This window comes from Pipistrellus kuhlii, unplaced genomic scaffold (assembly GCF_014108245.1).
Source record: "Pipistrellus kuhlii isolate mPipKuh1 unplaced genomic scaffold, mPipKuh1.p scaffold_m20_p_94, whole genome shotgun sequence".
In the NCBI taxonomy this organism is placed as follows: Eukaryota; Metazoa; Chordata; class Mammalia; order Chiroptera; family Vespertilionidae; genus Pipistrellus; species Pipistrellus kuhlii.
The window spans coordinates 433,044-449,367 of NW_023425600.1; the positions used below are offsets into that span (position 1 = coordinate 433,044).

The following is a 16,324-nucleotide window of genomic DNA, read 5'->3' on the forward strand; positions in this document are numbered from 1 at the left end:
CCTAACCTGGAAATGGGAGCTGGAGCCAGGAAGCCATTCCTGAGCTCTGAGTTCCTGGCAGGGGTCAGGACTCCCAGTGGGGTGGGCCCTGAGGTGGCCTGGCTCTGTGCTGGCCACTGGCCAGGGTTTGGGAGGGCACTGAGGCCCCATGTATCCCCCAGGAGACTATGTCCTAAAGACCCGGCACAGCTGCCTGTCAGAACCAGCGTGGATGTGTGTTGTGAGGTGTGTGTAGTGTGCACTATGTGCATGTATATGTGATGTATGTAGTGTGTCATGTGCATGTGTGCAGTGTGTGCATTTGTGTGTGTGAGGTGTGTGTAGTGTGCTGTGTGCATGTGCGTGGTGTGCTAAGTACATGTGTGGAATGTGTGCTATGTGCATGTGTGTGAGGTGTGTTCTTTTTTTGTTATATACATTTTATTTTTTTATTTTTTAAATAAATCTTTATTGTTCAGATTACAAATGTTCCTCTTTCCCTCCCCAATTGCTCCCCTCCACCAGATTCCCACCCCACCCTCTGCCCTTCCCCCACCCCCCATTGTCCTCATCCATAGGTGCACAGTTTATGTTCAGGCTCTTCCCGAACCCCCCACTCCCCTTTTCCCCAAGAATCGTCAGTTCACTCCCCTTCCATACCTCTGATTCTATTATATTCAACAGTTAATATTGCTCATCAGGTTTTTTAATTCCCTTGGCTTTCAGTTTCACTCGTTGATAGTTACATATTTGTTGATCATAATTTTTATCTTTATCTTCTTCCTCTTCCTAAAGAACCCCTTCAGCAATTCATATAATTCTGGTTTGGCGGTGATGAACTCCTTTAGCTTTTTTTTATTAGTGAAGCTCTTTATCTGACCTTTGATTCTGAGTAGATTTGCTGGGTAGATTATCTTTGGCTATACGTTTTTGCTGTTCATCACCTTGAATATTTCTTGCCATTCCTGTCTGGCCTGCATGGTTTCTGTTGAGAAATCAGCTGACAATCGTATGGGTGCTCCTCTATATAGGTAACTACCTTCTTTGCTCTTGCTGCTTTTAATATTCTCTCTTTGTCTTTTGCTCTTGGAATTTTAATTATGATGTGTCTTGGTGTGGTCCTCTTTGGATTCCTTTTGTTTGGAGTTATGTGCGCTTCCTGGACTTGTAAGTCTATTTCTTTCACTAGGTGGGGGAAATTTTCTGTCACTATTTCTTCCAGTATTCTTTTGGTATCTTGCTCTCTCTCTTCTTCTGGGACCCCCATAATTCTGATGTTGGTTCGTTTGAAATTGTCCCAGAGGTTTCTTACACTATCTTCAACTTTCTGGGTTCTCTTGTCTTCTTGCTTCTGTGAAGGAGTGTCCTCTGGCTTTTTGTGTTCCAAATCTTTGACTTGATTGTTGCAATCTTCCATTCTGTTTTTAGGACTCTGTATAATATTTTTTATGTATTCTTTATTTCTAGTTGATCTCTTTTCATATCCTCATAGGTCTCGTTTATTTTATCAGCCTTTTCTAGGAAATTCTTGAAAAACCTTATAACCAAGGTTTTGAACTCTATATCCAATCGCTTTTTGTCCTCCATTTCTTTTGTTTGTGATCTGTTTCCTTGTCTCAGCATTTTCACAGCTTCCCTGAGTTGGTAGGGTGGCTTTGTGTGCTAAGGTGTCCTATATGGTTCAGTGGGTCAGCCTCCCAGTTACCTGAGGTGCAGTCTTGTTGTTAAGCCTTGTTTGTTGTTGGTATCACTGGGAAGCGTTGATCTCCAAGCCAATTGGCTATGAGGATCAGAAGTGTCTCGGCTAGGAGGGTTTCTGTATTCCACTTGGAGTGGATGGTACAGACAAGCCTTGGTGAATCCTGCAAAATTGGTTGCAGGCGCGCACACCTCTTTATAGGCGCATATAAGCTTTGGATTCCTATCTGTCCCTCCCTAGGAGAGTCCTATTTATGGCAAATGAGAAAGCTAGCCACTGGAAGGGCTTCTATGCTTTGCTTGGATGGGGCAGAGTCTCGGGGTGGTGCAGACAAGCTTTGTCAGCCCCTCCCTACGAGGGTCTGGCTTCTGAGTCCCACAGTAATGGCCGCTGGCTTCACACACCTCTGAGAGATCTCTGCTCACTGCCTGACAGTCTGGCCTCTCCGTCTGGGACCATCTATTGGAGCAATAGGGTGCTTCTGTTTTCCTCCCGAAGAAGAAAGCCAACCGTGCATTAGCTGTCCGCCAGCTTCGCACGCAGGGAGTAAGCCAGTAGCGAACTTGGCCTGCCCTCTCCACACTCCGCAAGCAAGCCGGCAGCGAAGTCTGGCAGCCGCCTTTTTGTGCGCACAGTTCTCCGCACCTTCACAGTTCCTGAGGTTCAGCGTGCCTTCTCTCTCCTTCCCAGATGGTAGAGCCTCCTCTCAGCCGGCTGTCCGGCGCTTGAGGGCAATGTTTTCTCTGTTTTCCGGTTCTAAATTCAAATTTGTTGTGGTAGGCGGCATTCAGGTGTCTACCCTATGCCGCCATCTTGGTTTCTTCGTGAGGTGTGTTCTATGTGCATGTGCGTAGTGTGCTGTGTGTATGAGGATGTGGAGTGTGTCCCTCACACCCTAACACCCTCCCATCATTGTCATCATCCTGTGGCCCTGCCAGGGCCCCATCTTCTCCCTTCCCCACCTAGTGCCCCAATCCCACCTGCTTCCGCACAGGCAGGGGCGTGAGCTTCCTCTGATCCTGAGGGTCCCACATGCCAATGTCAGCTTCACTTCTCTGCCTGCCGGCAGGCCCGCACCTTTCTTCTTGCTGTCTGGTCCTCACCAGCCGGCCTCTGACAGCCAGTAACTGGGTTTCCTTCCTATCCCAACCAGGCCGGCCTGGGCGGGCTTCGGGGCAGGTGACGGCAAAGCGTTATGGCTCGGCCCATCAATCTATAGCCAGACTGATCACTGACCCTCAACGTCTCCAGTTCCCCTCCTCGCTGATGCTGTGCCCCCAGACAACCACTGCCCTCCCTAGGAAGCTCCCCCCCCCACCCTGCTCCTTACCCTGCCCCATGTCCCAGAGCCTCTTCTGTCTAGACCTGGCTGGGATGGGTCTGACCCTAACCCCTTGCAACCATGATGTCACGTGGTTGGTCTACCAAGGTGGGCGCCAACCCGCCCTTGTGCTCCATTACAGACCTGTCCCAGGCACCAGGAAGGCCCCTCCCTACAATGGTAACTTGCAATCAATGCTTGGATGAACAAAAACTTGAACACCTGTCCACAAACAGGAGGAAGAACTACAAGCCTGCAGCCGAGAGAGCAGAAGCCACACAGCACAGCCGCAGGATCTCACGGCACCAGGGCCAAGGACAGGCAGTGCCCCACAGGGATGGGCATGTTCTGACTGCAACTGAAGTGTGGGTCATGGGGTCAAAATTCACTAAACCACTAAGATCAGTGTTTTCACTGCATGGAAAGCATTCCGTTTTTAAAGTAGTCATGTCAGTTTCTCTGGAATGTCAGAGATCTATATGTACCTTGTCTGATTGGAACAATGCCAGGCAGTAACTCCCATCACAATCCTATGCCAGCGTGGCATTTGGAGGGCGGAGGGTGTTGGAGAAGATGTGCGGACGTGCTGCATCCACATGGGGCCCAGCTTGCACTCAGCAGCCTCACACCCACCTCGTGCCATGGCCAGTGCACGTTGCAGGGCTTGCGTCGCTGGGTAGGCTGTGTGGACATATGGAAGGAAGCTGGCCTGGCCACCTGAGGACGAGCAACCCCAGGGACCCTGGAGGCTTGGAGGTGTGCCGCTGACCACTTCCTGGATGGACCACATGGTGCACGTCTGAGGCCCCAAATCAAAAGGCGCTTTTCCACCTACAGGACGTGCTCTGCTGTGCCTGAAAGCAAGCATCCGAGGCTGCTACACCACGGGGCAGCCTGCGCGGGGCAGCCATCGGTGCGAGCGCCGTGCAGGAGCAGGCGCTTGGCAGCACGGTCTTCTCAGGAAGATGGCCTTAGCGTGCCATGGCCACTCAGGAAGGAACGTGTTGGTGACCTCGCCAGGAGGTCATGTTGGCGTCCAGGGGAGTGTGGAGAGGAACAGGGTGTCCACAGTCACCATCGGCTCCATGTCGTTTTCGATGCCTCAGCTCATTTCCACATCCCCTGCTGTCACCGGCTCCCGAGTAGCCGTGCTGCGGGGACACACGCTCCGGGAAGGCTGGCAGCTCCCAGGAAGGCTCCCTGCAGAGCCCATGTCCGGACAGGAGACCCACTTTTATGCCATGATCAACAGGAAGGCACGGGGGAGGGGCAGGAGAGGACGGACTAGTTTATTGTCACGGTTCTAGAGCCAAGCCCACGATGGCACAGCCACGGGTAGGCATGGCAGGGCTGCACTCCCTAAAAGCTGAGAGTCCTCGGCTTCCTACAGTGTGTTTCCTACAGTGCCGGCCTTCACCTCTGCTCCCCTCACAAGGTCACGTGATGGCATTAGGACACATCCAGACAACATGGAGAACCCCAATTCAAGATCCTACACTTCACATTCTATTTTCCCTTTGCCCTGGCCCTTGAGAGTCAGTTTCATGCTTAGCCAAGGGTCCTGGTGCACAGAGGTGACAGGAGCTCCCTGGGGTAGTTGTAGCACTCACCTCCAAAACCGAGTGGGTGTTTCCCTTGTGGGAAGAGGTTAGTTTCAAAGTTATACATGAGTTTTCAGGTTTTCTCTTTTGTGTCAATCTTTTTTTTTTTTTTAATTGATTTTTTAGAGGAAGAGAGAGGAATAGAGTTAGAAACATCGATGAGAGAGAACCATCGATCAGCTGCCTCTTGTACACACCCTATGGGTTGTGCCCGCAACCAAGGTACATGCCCTTGACCAGAACCGAACCCGGGACCTTTCAGTCCGCAGGCCGACGCTCTGTCTACTGAGCCCGCTCTGTCTACTGAGCCAAATCGATCTCTGCTCTTTTGTGTCAATCTTGAAGGGTGAAATAATCCAACTTGTGAAAAAATGTAATTTCATTTTTATTGGGCCAACATAGTTCATAAAATCCTCTAGCTCACTTCCTGAAAAGAAAGGACATTTCTGAAATAGGCGGTAGCAGCTCACATGTTACCTCTGCTCCGGACAGGTTAGATCTCCATCCCTGTGTGCAGCCTCCGGTGTGGGCTCAACCAGGAAGGGACGTTTCCTGACTTAGGTCTCTCCAGTCCCGCACCAGCCCGTCCTGTGGGCACGTCCCTCGAGTCTGCCACACGTGGTGACAGCTGCTCCCCACGGTGACTGCATGGGCTCAGAGCGACGAGTTTGCGAGGTTCGTGCAGACAGGTCCCTTCACACCTCCACTGGAGGCCCAGCCTGCCATGTGAGCGAGGGGCAGGAAGGTGCCCGAGGAGGGTCACCAGGCATCAGGCCTTGCACACAAACTAGCTCTCCCCCCCAGGTTGCCAGGTGTGGCAGGCGGCCGTGACTCCGCTCAGCTCCACAGGTCCCACAGCTGCCAACTTGCATTCCTGGTGAACAGCCTGGCAAGGTGTTTTACTCGGATGAGCAGCCTGAGGCCCACAGTGACAAGTATCCCAAGGCAGAATACGGCAGCCAGACCAGTTAATAATGTGGACTTTGTCATCAAAGAAAACACAACAATTTTAAGAAAAACATCAAAAGTGCTTTATTCAAAATAATGTCCATCCCTAGCTACACATTTCCCACGTATTTCAGGTAATTTGTGGATACCATCCCAACAGAACTTTTCTTGTTTTGAGGCAAACCATTCAGAGACCAAATTTTTCACTTCGCATTTTTTGAAGTGCTGCTCAGAAAGTGTGTGCGCCATTGATCAGAACAAGTGGCAATCTGAAGGAGCAAGGTCTGGTGAATAAGGCGGGTGGGTTCATACTTCCCAGGCAAGATCTGTTAACTTGTCTTTAACTGGTTTTGAAGTGTGAGATGGTGTGTTATCACGAAGCAAAATTACTTTGCCGTGTCTTCTGGCCCATATTGGTGATTTTATGAACGAAGCATGGTTCAAATTGATTATTTGTTGTCAGTAGTGATCAGTATTAATGGTTCTACCTGGTATTACAATAGAAGCTCATATTACACCATACCTTCCTAATCCCACCAAATATAGAGCATTGCCTTCTTTCCGAAGTGATTTGGCCTTGCAGTCGATATTGATGGTTGATCTACATCAACCCATGATTCTGTGTATCTGGAATTCTCAAAATGAATCCACTTCTCATCGCCAGTCACAATTCGATGCAAAAAAGACTTTCTTTTGTGCCCTTGAAGCAACATTTTACTGATGCCTTTTCAGTTTGCCATTTGCCTTTTGTTCAGTTGATGTGGCACCCATTTTCCTTTCCTTTGAAATCTTTTCCATTGTTTGTGAACGATCGAAAATTATTTGATGAACGTTTAATCTTTCTGCAAGTTGTTTTTGAGTTTGACATACATCTTCATTCAATAATGCTTGTAATAGTTGGTCTTCGGATCTGGTATTTTTTGTCTTTCACATCGAAATCATCACTTTTAAAGCGTTTAAACCAGCGTTCTTGAGATGAAGCAGTTCACCATAAGATTCCCGAAATATACAACTTTTTCTTCAAAATAATGAATTAAAACTTCCCACAAATGCTTTTTCTTGCACAAAATTTGACATTTTTAAGTGTAAAAGTATCTATGATAATATCAGCAAATTTGACATATGAAGTGTTGAAACTTGCTGTCAATACAACAAAATAGCATACATATCAAATCACATATATATCAACATATGTGTAACTCCATCTATTGAAAAACTCGCATTATTATCTGGTGCACCTAGTGTGTTCACAGCCACTAAAACAAGCCCCACCTCATTTCTCGGCGGCCCCTGCGTCAGGCCTGTCCTTAAAGCCGAAGCGCAGTGCGCAGCCGGTCTGTGTGCTTCTCAGGGACACAGGGGCGCTGTTTTACTCTTGCCGGCTCTGAGGAGAGAATGCTCACATGCCTGAGGTTCTCACTTCCCACCTGTCACCAGGTGGGCTCCCAGGCCACAGGTGCTGACTGGCCACTACTTAGGACCCACGGCCAACAGGGATCTGGGACGAACGTGGAGACTTCCTAGTAACCAGGGAGGGCACAAAGGGTCACGGACAATGCAGCCAGGAAGCCAGGCGCCAGTCGTCTGTGGGCACTAGAACAGCTCGCAGTTAGAAAAGATCAAAGAACGGTCATCCAGCGCAATGGAATGGCTTATATTTGCAGCCACAGGACCCACCTCCACCCCAGGGCGGTGGCTCCAGGACCTGTGTGTGCCGGCCTGCACCCCTCTAACCCCTCAGCCAGGGCTCCGCTACAGCACCTTCTGGTAGAAGACAGGCTCCCCAGAATAGATGTTTTCTTTGCTTTATTACAGTTTGCAAGCAATAGTATATATACACATATATATGTGGCATTTTAAAACAACCAGGTGTGCTAGAAAGGTGTCTTTTTCTTTGCACCCGGATTTCCTGAGCCCTTTATATTAACTGTATTATTGGGCAGGCACTAGGCAAACATTTAAAAACCTTTGAGCTTCCTACTCACACTTCCCCAAATCCACCTTCTCCATTACATGAGATATTAATATTAAAAACACGAGGGAAATACATATTCATCTCATTTCCTGTAAGTCCCTTTTCTCTGTTTTTTACATAACCAAAGATGATGGCTCGGTTATGAATTCAAAAATGCTCCCAACGTTCTTGATGATGATTCGTAGAGAAATCTGAAACACAAGGAAAGAAAGAATGAGCTATAAGTGACCAAATTGTTCAAATGTGCATTTTCACAAAGTAAATCTAAAAATGCTAGTTAACCAACTACACTTAAAAAGAAAGTTGAAACAAGCAGTCACTGTCACTGACGGGTCCACGTCCATCAGGGAAGGACGACACTGTCGTAGTGGGTGCGTGGCACGTGGACAGCGTCAGTGAGCACAGCCAAAGGCCAGGGCCCCGAGGACTCTCCACAGATACAGCTATTCAGCCTTTTCCGAGGGACGGGCTTCCTCCCTGACGGTGAGGGAGGCTCAGTCGTGGGTACTCAGTGCACTCCGCCCCTCAGCACCCGCATCCTGAGCTTTCCCTGTACACAGGAACAGGACGGGATGCCCTACCGCATGGCAGCCACTGGCGCGTCACCTGAGACCTGCACACAGGCTTCACACTGCCTCGCTCCCTGCTGATGTGGGCGGGCCAGCCACTGAGTTTCCCCCCCGGGGCCTCTCCTAAGCCCTGCAGGCCAACTCAGGCCTAGAGCCGACCTCTGAGCCTTAAGGACACTCCCGTCCTTCTCGATGCCCAAATGCCACAGGGGTGCGGCACTCCCCTCAGAGGGGGCACGAGCCAGCTACGCTCTCGGCTCCTGCCCGGACGCAAACATCGATGTTTATCCCCATGACATCCCCTCAGCCAGAGCCCACCTCCTGCTCCCCGTAGAGTGACACACCACATGGCCCACGAGCAGCCCTTCGAGCATCAATCCAAGCGCATGTGGACCTGCACTTCCCAGGAGCTGCAGTAAGAGGTCTGAAGAGTCAGGTGAAGTGCATCTTAATGTTTTATTTAGCCCAATACACCCAAAATACAGCAATCCATTATCAATATAAAACACCCTGACAGCCCTGGCCAGTGTGCGACAGTGGTGAGAGTGTTTGCAAGAGCACTGAAGGGTCCAGGTTTGATTCCCGGTCGAGGGCTTGCACCTGGATCGCAGGCTCCACCCCCGGCCCTGGCTGGGGCATGCGGGAGGCAGCCAACTGATGTCTGTCTCACATCAAAGTTCCTCTCTCCCCACTCCTTCCCTCCCTCGCTCTTCCCCCACTTTGCTCTCTGTAAAAGTCAATGGAAAAATATCCTCCGGTTGGGATTAACAAAAGACAAGAACCCACACTGCTGACAAGCTGCACAGTCATGCTCATGCTGCCTCCAGGGCTTGGCGTACACTCTGCCATGCCCTGCTCGGCTCAGCTGACTCACATTCCGAGTGCTCAGTGTCCACAAGGGGCCAGCACAAACCTAGAAAGATTTTAAAATTTTCTCTTTATCCCTGGAATTCAAAAGTTTTACTAACACTTGGATGTGATTTTTCGTCATCAACCCCATCCAGAATTTAGTGAAACAAAATCTTTAAAACTACATATTCTCCTATCATTTGTTAAATCACAGCCTGTCTTGGGTCTATTTCCTTGGTCTGCCTTTGTCCCTGTAACTTCCCTGTAACTTCTCTTCATCAGTATCTGTCCCACAGGTTGAGAATCACTGCTGTAGAGCCTAAGACTATCAGAAAACAGATATTTACATTACAGTTCACTATAGTAGCAAAATTACAGTTATGAAGTAGCAACAAAAATAATGTTATGGTTGGGGGTCACCACCACATGAGGAGCTGTATTAAAGGGTCATGGCATTAGGAAGGTTGAGAACCGCTGGCCTAGAGAGACCAGGACAGTCACGAGGGCCAGTGTTAGCCAGACCCAAGTCCCGGGTGGCCTGGGAGAGAAAAGCACCCTCTATCACAGCCAGGGGCTGAGACAGGGACACAGGACACCCCGAGTCACCAGCACCCACTTACTCACAATACTGTCTCCTTGAGTGAGCACAGCCTTGAAAGACGGGAGAGAAAAGCATTCAGCCACCTTGGCAGGAACTGATGAACTCTAGGCACCAGCCGCTCAAGCTGACCTACGTCTAGACTAGCACAGACACAGCTGCGTCACCCGGACCGAGACTGAGCCAGCACCCGCACGTGCTCCTGGCATAAGCAAGGGGCCAGGGCCGGCTTGCCAGAGACAAGCCACTGACAAGGCAGCGTTTGGGCTCGAACCCAGGCTGTGCCCTCGTGAGGGAGAACACCCCACAGCCATAGCCACAGGGCAATCCATTTTCTGAGAAAGCAATAAGAAACAATGTATGTTTTTATTAAAGATTAGTCTTATTTATGTATAGTTTTTAACTATCCACACTATTGGCGATGACAGAAGCAGGTTTCAACACATAAAATTCAATTGTCATCCATCATCACATCAACAGGCTAAGAAGAAAAATTACATGGTCATGCCAATACACGCAGAAAAAACTGCTGAAAAATCCAGCACCCATCCTTCACATTAAAAACTCATGAACTTGGAACAGAGCAGAGCTCATCAACCTCATAAAGCTCATGTACAAAAACCCTCAGCTTCTCATCACTCCTAATGCTGAGAAAGTGGAAGCTTTCAGACGCAGAGAGGAACGAGGTAAGGAGGTGCCCTCCTGCCATCCTTTCCAGTGTTCAACCCAGAGTGTGGCCTAATGCGGTAAGGCAGGAAGGCAAGAGAGGTCTATAGACGAGGAGGGAGAAACAAAACTGCCTTCACTCATTTGTGAGCAACTCAGGATTTTGAAAGTTTTTCTACTAAGGACAGCATGGCAGGTACAAAGCTGATTTCCTAGTTCTGAGCTCTGTAAACTCAAGTTCACAGAACAGCGGGAAAACGTTTCTCTGGCTGCTCTGAGTGCACAGTTCCTAGGAGCATCGGCAGGGCGCTGCCCGGCACGGCCCACAGCGTCTGCCCAAGCGGGCCGCGCACGGCCGGCAGAGGCACGGTGGCAGCAGGAGCCCCGGGAAGAAAGCCACGGGTGCCTTCCTCTCCAGTGGGAATGCTAGGGAAGGGGTAAGCAGAGCTTAGGAGTGCCCATGGCTCCACAGCACAGCGAACCATCGACAATAACCTACACAATAATTCGGAGGCACGCACTTACTTTTCTAGAGCAATATTTTACAAAGTTGTTTTTGAGGACAGACACAGAAATAAATTAAACCTATGTTCCAAGCGTTTGCCAACAAAATGTTTCCATCTTCACAATCCCAAGTTCTCTAATTGCCTGGCTGCAGGCAGAGCGAACACGTGACTAAGACACCTGAGAACAACCAGCTCTTTCCAGACACCCGCCTGCGTGTGACCGCGCCTTACCTTTCCCTGCTGTCCTCTTCCAAAGTGATCTCCATGAATGTCTGCAGTTTCCTGTGAACGGCAGCTGCAACATCCTTCACTCGGGAGCTTTTATGCTTACCTGGAAGTACGTTAAAGAGGAAAAAGACTAACGTGACCACACAGGACAAACATGTCTGCCAGCAATGCAGGCACAATTTCAACACAACTGAGCACCCCACCTCCCTTAGAGCCGGCCCACTTATTGACCGTGGGCACTAACCGCCCCTCAAAGGAAGCGAGGGGCTAACGCTGGCGAAGCTCCTTGCGGCTCTGAGGCGGAGAGCGCGCCGATGAAGGTGACCCAGGACTTTCCACCAGAGTGCATGCCCACCTGTACCTCCGTGACAGTGACAACTACCAGGCGGAGTCACCACCTGCGTGGCACCTGTGACGCACTAGTCTCCGTTCTCTCAGCCTCCACAGAGACGGTCCCCTCAACCTGCTGATCTCCACTAGGCACACTCCCGTGGGGAGGCTTTTCGGGGCCTGGCCGTGGGCACACCAGTTACAAATATTATCCTAAGACTGCAGACTCGGGCTTATGGGGAGATCGTTCCCAGGAGCACTCTCTAGATACAACTTATTACTGAGAAAATAACTTTGACATTATTAAAACTGAACAAAACCACAGAAAGTTAATGGTAATGCATTGCAGGGTGTTACTGTATTATACTCTGAGGGAAGCATTTTATAGCAGCTCCAAGCATTTTCCCAGTACTATTGCAATTGGCTGGGGCAGTCACAAGTAAAGCTAAGGCTTAAGCATTTAGCAGATACATTCAATATTAACACCAAAACATACCATCATTAGCAAAATATATTCAGATTTTTAAACATCCTATATAATTAAAGCCTAATATACTAAGTGTCCAGTTGACTGGTCAACCTTTCAACCAATCAAAGCATAATATGCTAATGATATGCTAAGGCTGTTTAACCGCTATGACATGCACTGACCACCAGGGGGCAGACACTCCAACCACTAGGTTAGCTTGCTGCTGGGGTCTGGCCGATTGGGACTGAGCAAGATGGGCCGGACATACCCTGGAACTTTCCCGTGTTCCCTCCCCGGCTGGCCAACTTCCCAAGTCCCTCCTCAGTCCTGAGAATGCACTGGTGGGGTCCCTCGGCTTGACCTGCACCCTTTCACAATCCAGGATCCCTCCAGGGATGTCAAAGAACAGGTTTCAGCATGAATTACTGAATTCAGCATGAATTACCCAGTCCCACAGGCCAGTGTGCACGAATTCATGCACTGGGCCTCTGGTACGTAATAAATGACAAACCTATAGAAATTCAATTCTGAGGCACAGGAGGGATACTTACTAGGTCCAGGGGGGAAAGGTGACGGGAATAGGAAGTACCGTATTTTCCGGCGTTTAAGACGACCCCCTAATTTTACAGTTAAAACAGGTTTGGGCCTATATTCACTGTATAAGACTATCCTCCACTTCAAAGAAAACACTTACTTTGCCGTCAAGATACGCAGGTAATTTTTGTGCAATTTTGGTCTTTTGCCCCCGATTTTCGGTTGACTTTTTTTTGTTTCAAAAGTCGTCTTATACGCTGAAAAGTACGGTACATTAAGAAGCTCAGGCCAGCTGAAACCGGTTTGGCTCAGTGGTAGAGCGTCGGTAGGGGACTGAAAGGTCCCAGGTTCGATTCCGGTCAAGGGCATGTACATTGGTTGCGGGCACATCCCCGGTAGGGGGTGTGCAAGAGGCAGCTGGTCGATGTTTCTCTCTCATCGATGTTTCTAGCTCTCTATCCCTCTCTCCTCCTCTCTGTAAAAAATCAATAAAATATATTAAAAAAAAAAAAAAAAAAAAAAAGCTCAGGCCAGCTGGTTACCCCCAGTGCAGGCTCAGCCAAGTAGAGGGAGCTGAGCAGATAAGTGTCAGAGCAGGGGGTCACAGAACACGGGAGCTGAGTTCCCAGAAGTTCCAGAACAGTTCTAAGATAGGGCCAGCTACAGCCCAAACAATGTAATAGAAATTTAACCAACCTTTATTGATAACCAAAATAATATGCATAACAGCCGTGAGACACACAATTCCTTCAATATCGTCAGAAGTAACACACATCTTTAACTCATCTAAAAATGACCTGAAAAAAATAAACATCTGAAATTACTCAACAGCATGCACCCTAATACCTGTAGAAGACAAATACAAGTAGGATTCATTAACCACCATGAATTCTAGTTCCCACACTTTTCAGTCTGGTATGCCAATCCCACAGGTGAAACAGGCCATCAGAATAGGTCTTCTGGTGAAGGAAGTTACTCTGTATGTCCCAATACACACCACAAAACTTAGTATTTCTGAAAGGTAATTCACAGCTGCGGAAAACGATGTTTTTAAACTTCTCATTGAACTGATCTGCTATTAAAGTTCCACAGAGATCAGGCATCTGCAAAACCATTCTTCCTTTAACCCTTCAGTCTTGTATGTGCCAAGCCTAGGGTACCAGGTGAATGCAGTGGCTGGAGAAATATGCAGGTGTGTGCCCACAAGCGGAAGCCATGCTGACACCTCACCCAGTCACATTCTAGGAGCACACATAGTAACAAGCATTTTATAAAACACATTAACGTTTTAAATGTCTCCCTCTAAGTGAATTTTAGTTATGAGAAACATAATCAGAGACTATTTGGATGAATATATTATACAGAAAGTTAGAGAAATTCTATTTTATATATTCTTATATAGCCCAGAAAGGCTCTGTAAGTATAATGTAAATATTTTATGTAATATTTACAATGTATTAGTATAATATACAAGTGTATAATATAATGTAAATGTTTCAGTGTAATCTATATATATATATAAAAGCCTAAGCAACTATTACCACTGGTCAACCAAATGACCAGTCGACCAGTCGCTATGATGCGCACTGACCATCAGGGGCAGACATTCAATGCAAGAGCTACCTCCTGGTATTCAGTACACTCCCACAGCCAACCTCCCGCAGTCCATCCCTCTGACCAGCTGGCCCTGATCCCAGGCGGAGGAACCCCATCTGTGCATGAATTTGTGCACCGGGTCTCTAGTGTAAATATAATGTATAATCTAATGTAAATATTTTTAATCACTGATAAAATGGGAGAGGAAAAAAACTATGTTTTTGTCAAAGAAAGAGTGCAGCTCTGAGAAATTCTGAAAGTGGGAAGGAAGGAACAACACAGCCGGCTGAGCCACAGCCACAGGAAAAGTATTGGACAGTGAAAATGATTACCTGACCACATTCGGAGATTTCATGATTATTCCTATTAAACACCTTGAAAATGGGGGCAGGTCTGAAAGATACTCTGGGGGGGAAAGGTCTTCTACATCAGAAACCTAAAAAAAAAAGTTTTGAGTCAGTAATTTATCAGTTGAGACTGAAACATAACTTATTTTACATGGCTTTGAGAAAGGCTTTCCAGAAACTCAAAAGAATGACTTTACTAGTTGTTATAATTTCTACAAGAACCTTGATTAGTCTATTATTATATACATGAAGCCTTTAGTTAGAGCACAGAAAAAAATCACTCAACAAGCCTTTTGTCAGTCATCTCTATTACCTTCTATAAATAATGTGCTATGTTAGGAAAATCTAACACGTGTTCTTATTAGTATAGATCTGGTTTTCTCCATTTCAAAATGATTGACATTGTGGACTAGAGAATTCCTGGTTATGGGCGCCCTGTACCCACAGGTCCCAGGAAGCACCTCTGGCCAGCACCCAGCAGCTCTCTCCCTGGCTGTGAAATGAAAATGTGTAGATGTGGCCAATGTCCTCCGGAGGAGCAGTGAGGACCTCGGGTCTGGACCCACATGGGCCCTGCCGGGACCTGTGCCCTCCGTCAGTACCTTTTGTTTCGTCACCCATTCCTGGGCGTGAGCTCTCTGTGCACACGGCTCTGGGGAAGTCTCGATGCAGGCCCCTGCAGCTGATGCGTGCACATGCCCACCTACCCCATGTCGACTGCCACTATCTTTGCTATTTCGAGGCTGCCTTAGTGAATTCTACTCTGGCACAACCAGACGACACTCCTGATAAGCCTCTCATGGTTCCTCTAAAGACACTCTTACATGTGTCATACCACTGTTTCTCATGAAAATGCTTTACATCTAAATGCTATAAATGCATCTCACAAACAATGACACAAATGACTCCTGACTGGTTAACATAAACACGTGTCTGGAGATTTGAGCACACACATCTATGAGGATGACCAGCCTGGTCAGAGGACTCTGTGGTGCAGGAGCCGCAAAATGCAGAGCAACGGTAAAATACTATAGTACACAATATAGTATTGTGTAACTCAACAGAGACAGAACCGTACAAATAGCAGGAAAGGAGGAAAAAAGGGGGACTAATAAACAAACTTCAAAATGGTCAACTTACCCCCAAGCATATACATAACTCCTCTAAAGTAAATGAATTAAGCAACCCAACTTGAAGGCAGAGATTATAAGATTGGATGGGGAAAAGACCCCCACGTGGTTTCTATGGTGCGGAGTGAGAAACAGCAGGGCACAGATGGTGTGATGCTGCTGCAGAGAGAGACAAATCCCTCAAGGTAAGCCTTAGGGTGCATGCGTGGGGTGAGAGAGCTCCCGACACATGGAGGGAAAGTCCACCGCGCTACCTGCGCAGAGGACAGGCAGATGGACAAAACCAGTGGGGGCACAGGGCAGAGGTCCGTAAACGCCTTCTCTAAATAGTAGATAAGTAGTAAAATATTTTCAGCTTTCTGGGCAAAACCATCTTCACACCTACTCACGCTGTTCTTGTAGCACAAAGCAGCCACAGGAAATAGGTCAAGAATGCCCTATTGTGATTGTGATTTAAGATAACTTTATGCACAAAAGCAGAGGGTGGGCTAACCTGGCCATTCGCGGAGTTCTTTATTACTGTTAGCTACTTAGCACTGGAGAAAAGAGCTGTAGTTCTTATTCTGTGCATGACTTTCTTTCAAGTTTCAAGGAGGACCTTAAGATCTATTCATGTTTTAAAATTTAGCTAACTTTTTAAAGACTCATGGTCTTATAATACAAGATTACATGCCAGATGTCTACATTCATATACTACAGTGGTGTTGCCTATCAGACCCCACTTCTTGGCTGAGAAAACCTTTCTTTTCAAGTCCCTGTTCATGCCCTTCCTCACCACCACCAATGCCCCGCGGAAAAACGGCACTTTTGTTCTGAGGTAAGTTATCACCCTGATTATGTCACTAGCTCAGCACACAGGCTAATTCCATAAAGCAGCCTACTGCGAGAAGGCAGCCAGCGCCCTGGAGTAGGAACCAATCATCATGTGTCTAGGCTGCTGCCAGAGCTTGCAATTCCTGTGTGTAGTAACGAAAAGTCA

At 47.9% G+C, this 16,324-nt stretch overlaps 1 protein-coding gene across 7 annotated transcripts in view; it reads right to left on the bottom strand.

Annotated features, from left to right (window-relative positions):
• Window positions 1-7,183: 7,183 nt before the first annotated feature.
• NCAPG2 (non-SMC condensin II complex subunit G2) overlaps window positions 7,184-16,324 on the bottom strand; it is a 66,126-nt gene continuing 56,985 nt past the window's right edge. For all 7 annotated transcript variants that reach the window (XM_045578271.1, XM_045578270.1, XM_045578269.1 and 4 more), the window contains 4 exons: window positions 14,201-14,304; window positions 12,969-13,069; window positions 10,943-11,042; window positions 7,184-7,714 (listed from right to left, as the gene is read on the bottom strand). In XM_045578271.1, the coding sequence (XP_045434227.1) occupies window positions 7,663-7,714; window positions 10,943-11,042; window positions 12,969-13,069; window positions 14,201-14,304 (357 nt within the window). In that variant the 3' untranslated portion in view covers window positions 7,184-7,662. The remainder of the gene's footprint in view (window positions 7,715-10,942; window positions 11,043-12,968; window positions 13,070-14,200; window positions 14,305-16,324) is intronic.